The 12,769-nt window shown below is 36.4% G+C and overlaps 1 protein-coding gene across 2 annotated transcripts in view; it reads left to right on the forward strand.

Moving 5' to 3' along the window:
- The window catches only part of ZFYVE9 (zinc finger FYVE-type containing 9), a 112,572-nt gene that overhangs the window by 47,059 nt on the left and 52,744 nt on the right, over positions 1–12,769 (forward strand). For both annotated transcript variants that reach the window (XM_037498951.2, XM_037498952.2), the window contains exon 5: positions 12,122–12,221. In XM_037498951.2, the coding sequence (XP_037354848.1) occupies positions 12,122–12,221 (100 nt within the window). The remainder of the gene's footprint in view (positions 1–12,121; positions 12,222–12,769) is intronic.

Here is a 12,769-nt window from a genome sequence, read left to right on the forward strand (position 1 = left end):
ATCACTGATGTTCTTTGGGTCTTGCCCTCATGGTCTCAAGGCAGTGGCACAGAGAATCAGATTCAAGCTGACAGCTTCCCAAGCACAAAGAAATTGCATGGGGTGGGGGGGCAGGGTTGGCAAAAGAGCCTGTTCTTGTTACTATCTTATCAGGAAGGAAAGAATCCCCAGTAGCTTTCATTTACCGGCCACTTCTAGACCACAGGTGCAATTTTAAACCAATTATTGACAAAGGAGAACAGGAGTGCCTAGACTGCTAAGATCAGTCATGTGGGAGACTCTAAGGAAAGGGAGAAAATGGTTCCTGAGCGGGCAGTTAGCAAGGGCTCACACAGAAAAATCAAATGATAAGGATCAGAAAGACATTAAGACTGTGACTGGCTGTTGGTCTCATTAAAATTTGAAGAAAATGATATGTCCAATTTCTAAATATTTTGCTCTTGAAATAAATCTGTCAGTAGCGTGAACATCTGGTTTTCTATTAGGAGATTAGACTTACCATTTAAAAAAAAAAGATTTATTTATGCATACAAGAACTGGGGTGTAAGCCAGAATTGTGGGGGGTGAGAGGATTCACTAAGAGACTGAGTGGGGAGAGGAACAGGTGGATTGACTGAAAAACACTGCTGAGGGGAGCACTGGGCATGACAGGAGAGGTCTTCTGTGCCATGTGGGTTAGCTCCCTGGCTGGGGATTGAACTCATGCTACAGTGGCTGCTGACAGCTTCATAGTCCTGAGACTTAACCCCGTGCACCACCAGGGTGGCCCCCAGACTTACCATTTTTATGTTCTATGTTTGCTTAATATATAATAATTTCTGAAAATTTTGCTTTCTTAAGCAAATGAAAAAATAACACTCTTGCTCCAGACCAGCATATCCAGATGTAATGAGTAAATAAGTATTTTAGGTGGATTCAGGGTGAAAATGGTGGAAAAATGCACATAAAATGAAAAAAATTAAATGTAATTTTTATTGAACAGAATTTGTGAAATTATTACTTGATGAATTCATGTGGATTATGAATTCATATTCCATCTTTTTTTCCCCATTCCATCTCCAGTTACCTCAGGGATGTTGTAAGGATTGATGAGATAATGTCTGTAAAGATCCTTGAGCCCCTCAGAAGAAAATGGCTTATGAATGAAAACATTTTTTCTAGGCATTAAATTAATTAGGTTACACTGAGAATATAACAATGTGAATTTATAAAATAATATTTGTTCCAGTAGAAATTAAGCATATCCAGTAATTTCTGTACTTAATTTCTACAGCTTAATTTCTATTCTCTTTACTGTAACAAGCATAAATTAAACATTTAATATATAAAGGTTTTGGCCTAGATATCAGCGATTCAGAGATATAGAGAGTCATAACTTAATGGAATTTATAAACAGACATTGATTTCAGTTAGGGGAGAGAAAAGTGTTTGAATTTCTAGGAGTTCTTAAAAAATACTTTCCCCCACCCCCAAAAAAATTGTGAACCACTGATCTGAGTAGACATATTCAGACCATCCCATAACAAACTATAATGCAGTATATTAAAGTATTGGTTTTTTGTGCTTTATATTCATTCCCTATAATCCTCATCACAGTCTTGGACAAATGAGTTGTTTGTATTTCCTGTTTGACAGATCAAGAATCTGAGATTCAAGGACTATGCCCAGGGTCACACAGCTTTAAAGCTAGTACTTGTTCCCTCTGTTCAAATTGCTCCCCTAGCTCATCTCCTCATTCATACTAGAAGTGTGAGCATAATACTTTAGAATTATTGATTTCTAAAGGATTGAGAGCTTAATTTTTCCAAGAATGGCAGAGGTTATCAGGAAGGTCATACAGAAAAGTATTACTGAGCAAGGGAGTTAATATAAAGGTGGATATAACTTATGGAGCAGAGTTCTAAAGTATATGAGGAAAGTGGAATCATATCAGAACACAGAGAATTAGTGGTAGGGAGGGGGCGATAAATTCATTTTATAGATGAATTGGTCAAGATAAAAATATACTTGAATATAAAAGAAGAAATAGAAAACCATGGGAAATTATCATAGAATATGGCTTATATTCAGCTCTTGATACAAAGTAGCTATTATCATTATTATGTTCATCTTGGCTTAAAGTAATTAAGTAGAAAATAAAATAATTATGAATTTATATAATATCAGAATTTATGAAAGTAAAATATTTATGAAATATTGCAGTATATTTCTATATTGCTATAATGGAGATTAAGACATCTAGATTCCATTCTTCTGTTAATTGGAAAATTATGTCACACTTGAAAATGTTTAACAAACTGGTAATTATCTTATGATTTTATACATTATTAATTAGATACTTATTACATATAGTGGCATAATCCTTACCTCTCCTGGATGATAGGCAAGAAATTAAAGAACAGAGAGAACAGAGCACCTTCTCCAAAAGGTGCCCTGTAATTCAAATTACCACCATTACTTTATATCTGTTTTACTTTCCTGTAGAAATCACTGATTCTAGAAGTTATGGTTATTCAAGTTCCATTTACCATGATTATCTTAATCCTTTTTATTTGATTGTATGACTTTGAAAACCTAAGAAAACCATTGAGTTTAAGAGGAAAGATGAATTTTCCAAAAGTGGGAATTAAAAAAAAATTGTTGTTTATTTGGTCATTTGCAAGACTGTCATATTCTATCCACTAATGTCATTGGTGTGGCCAGTTATTATTTAATAGGTACCTGGTTATTAACTCTTATTTTTTACCTATTAATCTAATAGAAGTAGATGTTAAAATAACCTTAAAAAAAGTAAAACTTCTTGTATTGATACTTATAACTTAGCTATTTTGTGTTTGGGAGGGTGTGAAAGATAAGAATAACATTTTTTTAATATTTCCATTTTATGCTAAGCTTGTCTAATCTGACATTTCAATTCTCTGAAATACAGTTAGTGTGAAAAATTTGTCTCAGAAAGCAAGTTGCCTGAATTCTCAGTTTATAAATGAGACTACAATAATGCTGACATAAATCTGTCCAACTCCTAAGCTTCATGTTCTTTTTACTGCACTGGACCTAGCAACAAAATTTATCTGTACTCGAATTGCTTTCTGGAATTGGAAATATAAGTAATTGTCTTTGGTTAAGTATTGGTTTGGAGCATAGGTAAAGGTAAAGAATTGAGAATTTACGTTTTTGAATTTTTAAGGAAGACGGTAATGCCTAGAGATTGGTGCTCTGAAGTGAGGGAGGAGCCAAGCAAAGTTAGCAGGATTGTCTTGAACCACAAAGTAGGAAAAGGACATGGGTGCCAAGTAATTGAATGAAGAGAGATTTAGTGAGAGTAAAGTAAAGTAAAGTAAACCATTCCAGTTTATTCAGATTATTTTTTCTACTTTTACTTAAAAAGTATAATTCAGAATAGGTAAATTTTTACTGTATTAGTGGTTTAAATAGAACAGAGAAGAGAACTGTAGGAGGGGTAGTGTGGAAAAGAGCACCAGAATGAGTATGATAAAGCTCTGGGCTTGTTTACACTTTGAAGTTCTGAAAGCTGGGTGAACCTCTATGTTAAAAAAAAAAAAAAAAGAAATTAAAGGAAACTGAAAGATTTGTGCCAGCACTGATTTATCTCTATAATATTATTATTAAACTTACTGATTAACTGAGGTCACTTTGTATACTTGACTGAAAAGTGTGTTTTGTGGAAGTCATCTCAGACTGGAATGCTGTTTATCAAGGTTAAGTCAACTGCATTGAAGGTTTTATTTTGCAATTACTATTTCTTTCTTGATCATTTTCAGTACTGATTTCTTCAAGGTCCCTTTAGGCACACATGATCTTCATCACTTAAAATTTTTAATTTTTATTTATTTTTTAAAGGTTTATTTTATTTATGCATACAAGACCTGGGGTCTAGGCCAAAGGTGGCAGGGGGCAGCAATGGTGAAAGGATTCACTAGAGACAGAGTGGGGAGCAGAGCAGGAGGATCTCCTGAAATACACTGCTGAGGGGAGCAGGGTGAGATAGGAGAGGTCTGCTGCACTGTGTGGGTTATCCCCCTGGCCGGGGATTGAACTTATGCTTCAGTGGCTGCCGATAGCTTCATAGTGCTAAGGCATAAACACTTGCACCACCAAGGAGGCCCTCACTTGTAATTTTTAAAAAACTGTGATGACATCCATTATGCCAAAGTGGCATATTGAAAAATGATCTAGATTAATTTTTAATATTGAAAGGTTCCCCCTTACAACTATTTGACATATACTGAACATTTATAAATTATATAATTTTATATTTTATAATTATACTTTGCTCCTATTTATATACTTTGTAATCTTATATGCATATTTATAAAATAGCAGACTATAGGCAGTTTCTAACTATGCTTTTAATTTGAATTAGTATTATGCAATAAAGTCAAGAGTATTGTATTTAGAAAGATATATCACAGAACTATGTAGTAGTAGTTTGATATTTGTGTCATACCATATTTTTAGCTTAAGTAGAAAATACTTTAAAAAATTGAAATACATTAACGATAACTTCAAATTTAAAATTGAGAATAAATGCATATTTTGAGATAGGATGAAGAGGACTGGTATTATTATTTTTAAAAGATTCATTTATTTTTTACAAGCACTGGGTACAGTCAGAAGTGTGGGAGGGTGAGAGAATTCACCAGAGCCACAGCAGGGAGCAGAACAGGCAGACTGACGAAAACACACTGCTGAGGGGAACAAAGGGCGTGGCAGGAGAATTCTGCATGCCATTGTAGGACCCTCGCCGGCCGTCCGGGGATCGAACTGGTGCTGCAGAGGCTATTGGCAGCTCTGCAGTTCAGCGCTCAAGCGCTGCGCCACTGGGGAGGCTCAGGACTGGTATTTTTAAAAAAACAATAGTAATATTTGTGTCTTGAATGATTTTGACCTCCTGCCTCCCTCTACAGTATCCTTAGTCTACCTCCCTAGACATCTCTATGGATGGAGCTGGATGGGATCATGCTCAGCGAAATAAGCTAGAAAGAAAAAGAAAAATACTGATGGTCTCACTCATAGCAGGAATTTAGAAAACTTAAATAAAGGACCAGGAGAAAACCTAATTATAATAAAGTAAAAATCAATATCAACAAGCAACTATAAACCAGAGACACACTACTGGGAGTCGAGGGGGGAGAGGAAGGAGTATGATCAAAACAAGGCGGGGGGTGGGAATTGTATGGGGATTATAACCAAGATGAAAATGCATACATTGTGCAAAAATGAAAAATGATGTAAAAAATGTATAAAATTTAAAAAATTAAAAATTACCCATTTTTTAAGATTTATTTAAAGTGGAATAACAATTTTTTAAAATCACTGTATGATTAAGAGGAATAGGTTCACACCTCCAATTAATAACTCATTTTTTAGAGCAGAAATATTGAGCAGATAGTACAGAGTTTCCATATACATCCCCCTCCACCCTGTAGCCTTCCCCATTATTAACACCTGCACTAATGTGGTACATTTGTTAAAATTGATGAACCAGTATTGGTATATTGTTATTAACTAAAGTTCTGTAAAAGAAATATGCACTGCAGTTTACATTAGAGTTCCATCTGTATTGTACAGTTCTGGGGGCTTTGATAAGTAAATGCATATTATATATCCTATTATAGTGTCATAAAATAGTTGTATTGCTCTAAAAGTCTCTTGTGTCTCATCTATGTATCTCACTCTTCCTCCTCCCTCTTTCTGATAACCACTGATCTTTTTTACTGTCCTTGTGTAATAGTTTTGTGTTTTTCAGAATGTCTTATAGTTGGGATAATATAGGTTGTTACCTCTGTAGACTGGATTCTATCCTTTTTTTTTAAAAAAAAATATTTATACAAGCAGTGGGTACAGTCAGAAGCACGGGAGGGTGAGAAAATTCACCAGAGCGGGGAGCAAAGCAGGCAGAGTGACGAAGCACACTGCTGAGGGGAGCAGCAGGCGGCAGGAGAGGTCTGCGCGCCATGTGGGACCCTCCTCCTGTGGCCAGGGAGCAGCCGGGGATCGAACCGGCACTGCAGAGGCCGTGGGCAGCTTTGCAACCCAGCGCTCAACCGCTGTGCCACCGGGGAGGCCCGATTCTATCCTTTTTTCTTTAAAGATTATTTATGCATACAAGAGCTGGGGTAAAGGCCAGAGGTGTTGGGGGGGGGGGAGGTGAGAGGATTCACTAAAGACAGTGAGAAACAGAACAGGCAGATGTACCGAAACACTGCTGAGGGGAGCTGCGGGCGAGTCAGGAGAGGTCTGCTGCACCATGTCTGCTACCTAATGCAGGGTAGCCCCCTGGTCAGAGATCAAACTCATGCTGTGGATAGCTTTGTAGGTTGCGTCTTAAAGACCCCTTGCGCCACCAGGGAGGCCCTGGATTCTGTCATTTTGATATATGGTTTAAGGTTCCCCAGGTCTGTATTTTGTTTGTTTTGTTATATTGAGGTATAATTGACATGTAACATACTGGTTTCACATATATACAACACAGTGATCAAGATAAATATATATTAGTTAACACTGTGGTGATCATTTTTTTATAGTGATTTTTGTATTATTTTCTTATCATCTCTGAGAGCTGAGAAAGATTTATTATTTAAGTATGTAAGAACTGGGATGTAGACCAGAGGTAAAGGGGCTGAGAGGATTCACTAGAGACAAGGTGGGGAGCAGATCAGGCAGATCTATGGAAACACACTGTGGAGGGGAGCAGTTGGCGAGACAGGAGAGGTCTGCTGTGCCTGTCTGGGGATTGAACTCATGCTGCAGGTGCTGGCAATAGCTTGATAGCACCGAGACCTTAACCCCTTCACCACCAGGGAGGCCCTAATCTTTATTTATTTATTTAAAAAATTCATTTATATATATTTTACATCATTGTTCATTTTTTTTAAAACAATGTTTGCTTTCCTTACCCAGGTGTAGTCCCCATAGAATTTCCCCCACCAGCTCACCAGTGCACCATCACCATAGTCCCTCGTGCTCTTCCCACACCCTCATTTTGATCCTCCTCCCCTCCCTCCCCCACAGAATGTCTCTGATTTATAGTTATCTGTTTATTTTTGTTTTGTTGTGTTTTTTATTATTATTCCTAATCTTTATTTTCTATTGAATGCCTTTTATTTGGTTTTCCTGCCTAACTCCTGGCTAAATGTCTAATACTAAATTTGAGTGCAAGTACGAGTAGCAATACAAGTATACAAGTAGCATACATCCTCATCATATTCTATCTTAGAGGAAACATTTTCTGTCTGTCACTGCTGTATATGATGTCAGCTATGGGTTTCTTATTATGTGACCCTTGTTTTATAAGGTAGTTTCCTTCTGTTCCTGGTTCGTTGAGTTTTTAGTCATGCAAAGATATTGACGTTTAAGTGTTTTTTCTGTGTGGAATTGATCATGTGGATTCTCTCCCCACCCATTCTATTAATGTGGTACCTTATACTGATAGACATTTCTATGCTGAGCTATCCTTGCATTCCAGTGTTAAATTCTACTCAGTCATGGTAGCAATCCTTTTTATAGTCTGCTGAACTCAGTATTTTGTTGATGACTTTTTGCATCAGTGTTCATAGGGATATTGGTCTCTATTTCTCTTGAACTGTCTTTGGTATCAGTGTAATGCTAGCCTCATAAAATGAGTTAGGAAGTAGTCCCTTTGCTTCTGTCTTCTGAAATAGATTAGCAAATCAGTTAATATAATTTACCACATCAACAGCTAAAGAATAAAAACCACACAATTATATCAACAGATGCAAAAAAGACATTTGGCAAAATCTCGTGCTGATAATGATAAACGAAAAACTCCATCAATTAAGAATAGAGGGGGCTTTACTTCATAAAGAACATCTACAAAGAATCTATAGTTGACATCATATTTAGTGGTGGGGAACTTGAAGCTTTCCCCTGAAGATCAGGAATAAAGCAAGGGTATACTGTTTTGCCACTGTGTTTCTACATGTGGAATTCCTACCTAATGCAGTAAAATAGGAAAAAGAAAGAAAGAATGCATACTCATGTGTTAACCATAGAGCTGCGTTCTGAGAAATGCATGTTTGGGTGGTTTTGTCACTGTGTGACTATCATGGAGTGTGATTACAAAAATCTAAATGTAATACGTAGGCTATATGATATAACCTATTGGGACCACCATCTTCCATGTAGCATTGCCATTGACTAAATTGTTTTTTTTTTTTTTTAATAGAGGCATGTTCCATTTATTTATTTGTCTGCTTGTTTGTTTGTTTTGTTTATACATGCACTGGGTACAGTCAGAAGCGCGGGAGGGTGAGAGAATTCACCAGAGCCAGAGCGGGGAGCAGAGCAGGCAGAAGGACCGAAGGACACTGCTGAGGGGAGCAGCGGGCGGCAGGAGAGGTCTGCGCGCCATGTGGGACCCTCCTTCGGTGACCGGGGAGCAGCCGGGGATCGAACCGGCGACGCAAAGGTTGCGGGCAGCTTCGCAACCCAGCGCTCAACTGCTGCGCCACCGGGGAGGCCCTGACTAAATTGTTAAGCATGTTTGTATAGATTTGGAAAAAGAAACTGGACTTTGTTAACAGATAACATAATTAATTGCCTATGTAGAAAATCTGTTTAAAAAAAAAAAAAAAAACAACAAACCTACTCCTAGAACCGATGAGTGATTATAGCAGTTGCAGCCCACAAGTCACTTGTTTCTTCTATATTCGCAATAAAGAAGTGGAATTTAAGATTAAAAACACAATCCTTTTTTACATTAGCAACACCAAAAATGAAATGTGAAATACTTAGATATATCTAACAAGATAGGTATAAGATCTAACAAGATAGGTATACAGAAAACTACAAAATTCTGATGAAAGAAATCAAAGAAGAACTAAATAGAGAGCTATTCCATGTTCATGGATCAGAAGACTGTATTATCATGATGTCAGTTCTTTCCAACTTGATCTCTAGATTTGATGCAGTCGCAATCAAAATCTCAGCAAGAGAGCTTGTGGATATTGACAAATTATTTTGAAAGTTAATAGTCAACACAGTAGTGAAAATGAACAAAGTTGGAGGATTAACACTACCCTACTTCAACATTTACTATAAAGATACAATAAGACATTTTGGTGTTGGTTAAAGAGTAGATAAATAGATTAGTGGAACAGGATAGAGAACCCAGAAATAGACCCCCATAAATGTCATCAGTTTGTTTTTGACAAAGGAAGAAAGACAATACAACAGAGAAAAGATTGTTTTTCAACAGCTGGTACTGGAACAACTTGACATCCACATGCAACAAAATTATTGAGACACAGACCTTACACTCTATACAAAAATCCGTTCAAAATAATAGACCAAAATACAAAAGCAGAAAATCTAAATAACCTTGGTTTTGGTGATAACTTTATAGATAGGAGATCAAAAGCACAATCCATGACAAAAATAATTGGTAAATTGGATTTAATTAAAATAAAAATTTTATGTTCTGTGAGAGACTGTCAACAGAATGAAAATATAAGCTACAGACTGGGAGAAAATATTTGCAAAAGACACTTCTAATAAGGAACTGTTACTTAAAATATACAAAGAACTGAAAACAAGAAATCAGACAACCCAATTTAAAAATGAACAAAAGACCTTATCAGACATCTCATCAAGGAAGAGCTATAGATGCAAATAAACTTATGAATAAATGTCTACTATGTCATAAGGTAAATGCAATTAAAACAGTGAGATACCACCACATACCTATAAGGATGACCAAAATCCAGAACATTGACAATACCAAAAACGTGGAACAGGAACTGTCATTCACTACTGGTGGTAATGAAAAATGGTACCACAACTTTGGAAAAGTTGGACACTTTCTTACAGAGACAAACAGACTTACTATATGAGCCAGCAGTTGTACTGCTAGATACTTGTACAAATGAGTGGAAAGTGTATGTCCACACAAAAACCTCCCCATGGATATTTATAGTGACTTTTTTCATAACTGCCAAAACTTGGGAACAACCAAGATGTTCCTCAGTAGGTAAATGGATAAATAAACTGGTATACCCAGACAATGGAATATTATTTTGTTCTAAGAAAAAAATGAGCTATCAAGCCCATGAAAAGACAAGGAGAAATCTTAGATGCATATTACTAAGTGAAGGAAGTTAGTCTGAAAAGGCTACATACTGTATGATTCCAATTATATGACATTTCTGGAAAAGGCAAAACTATGGAGACAATAAAAAGATCAGCAATTGTAGGGGTTACTGGAGAGGGAGGAATGACTGTGTGGAGCTAGAGTTGTGACACTGCTCTAATTACTGTGATAGTGGATAATATATGTCATAAATTTGTGCAAACTCATGGAATATACTACACCAAGAGGGAACCCTAATGTAAACTATGGACTTTGACAATGAAGTATCATTGTATTACAGGTTTATCAGTTGTAGCAAATCTACCTCCTAGGTAGGGGAGGTTGATATTGGCAGAGGTTAGGGATATTTGGCAACAAAGAATATATGGAAAATCTGTGTATGTTCTAATCAGTTTTGCTGTGACCCTAAAACTGTTCTAGAAAAATAGTCTTTAAAAATAATTGCAAAAACTTATAGAACTTGTTCGTAAATTTGGCAGTAGGATTTGTTATGTGGAAAGCCATTAGTGGGAAGTTTTAAAAAGGAAAAGGAAATAAAGGAAAAGGAAATGAATGTATAAAATTTTGTACATTTAGTACCTATAATAGTAATATTTTACTCTCATAAAAATCTTAAGAGACTGATATTAACATTTCAATTTCACATGAGAAAAACTTGGCTCAGACAGTTTAAATTATTCTAATAAAGTTACTTGGCAAGTGAATGTTAAAGTTGAGATTGGGCCCCAGAAGCACCACATTAAAGAAAATTGTCTGAACACATATTGAACTTTAAACCAGTGTTTAGCTGGTTTAAACATTATATAGCATATGCATTCTAAATCATTAGGCAGATTATATCAATCCTGTCATTTAAGGTAATCCATAACCATTTGGCTGTAAAACTTAAAGTCCCTATTAATTATAAACTGCTTTAAATGTGTTTGTTGTTGTTAAAGTTGTGAATTTGGGTGTGTTATAGCACAATCCTTCCAGGGTAAATGCACATTAATGTTAGTTTCTTCAGTCATACATTTGTGTAATAATTTTTGCTAATTTAAGAAGCAGTAAGCAAACATTATCTACTTTATTTAAGGCATTGCCATAGCAGCATTGAGCGATAGGGAGATTCTTGCTGTTTAGTGTGGAAGGAAGATAGTGAAAGTTTCAGAATCAACCCTGGAAGGTGGAAATAAATTGCTGGAAACTGGCATGACTAATTTTGGTTCCCTGCTCTGATTTCCTGTAACTATGACTGTACTTTTTTTATGATTGAATTGAGATGTACGTTTCTATCTTTACTGACTTCTGTAGCAAACCAGCTGATACCGTTATTATTCCATGCATACAGATAGTAAAATACAGAAATTAAAACTGAAAATTCCCAATCTCTGTTTATTTCATTGTGCCCAGAAATAGCAGCTATAACCATCTTTTTGTGTTTATGGTATGTGATAATGCAAGTAGGAATTTTACCTGAGGGCAGCTCAGATCTCTCCCCTCCCCCCATTTGCTTTGTGTGTTTGTGTTTTTTTTTTTTTAAGATTTATTTATTTATTCACACAAGCACTGGGTATAGTCAGAAGTGCGGGAGGGCGAGAGAATTCACCAGAACCAGAGCAGGGAGCAGAACAGGCAGACTGACGAAGTACACTGCTGAGGGGAGCAGCGGGAGGCAGGAGAGGTCTGTGCGCCATGTAGGACCGTCCTCAGGTGGCCAGGGAGCAGCCGGGGATTGAACTGGCGCTGCAGAGGCTGCGGGCAGCTTCGCAACCCAGCGTTCAACCGCTGCGTCACGGGGGAGGCCCTGCTTTGTGTTCTTGACTAAGGGATTTTTCTTTTCAGCCAACATTACCATTGACACTTGTTATCTCACTCTTGCTTTTGAAATGAGTCCGATGTCCAACTTCCTCATTACATTTTCATTCGAAGTTTTTAGTATTATAGTAATAAATTTCCCTGTCAGTCAGTATCGGTTTGGTCATTTTGTACTGTTCTTTTTTCCTTCAGGTTTTCTGTGCTTCCTGCTGTAGCCTGAAATGTAAACTCTTATATATGGACAGAAAGGAAGCTAGAGTATGTGTAATCTGCCATTCAGTGCTAATGAATGGTAAGTATTAAAACAGGTCGAATTCACAGTTACTATGAGCAAGAGAATTCCCATGAAAAGGCTACTATTTTTTCCCGCCTTTCTGTACAAGTTGCTTACCTTCTCAGTTATCATAATTTAACTGAAAATATTGAGCTGAATTTTCAGGTTTTGAAAATATCTTAGCATCTCAGAATTCCCATACTTAATTTAATGCATGAATGCTAAAGTCAGGTAAGTTTTGCAGAAAGAGTGGAAAGCCTTGTGGAAATTTGGTGTTATGTGACTGATAATGTTCCTGTGAAATGATCAGAGTGGGATGGGGGTAGGGACTGTTCATCACTTAGATAATGAAATATTAAAATGGGGCTCAAGTTTTTATTTTAAGTGAAGCTATCTTTTTCTAGGAAAGAACTTATGAACTTAGAATATATCCTTACACCTTGTTTCAATCAGCTAGCTTTAAATAAATATTTTAGTTTCTAGGATTAATTAGAAAATTTCTTTTTTCTATCAGTTGTCTCCTTAAAAGTACTTACATTTCGCTGTGAGAATAATGATTTTTAATT

Source organism: Talpa occidentalis, unplaced genomic scaffold (genome assembly GCF_014898055.3).
Source record: "Talpa occidentalis isolate TD23 unplaced genomic scaffold, MPIMG_talOcc4v2.1 talOcc4.9, whole genome shotgun sequence".
NCBI classification, from domain to species: Eukaryota; Metazoa; Chordata; class Mammalia; order Eulipotyphla; family Talpidae; genus Talpa; species Talpa occidentalis.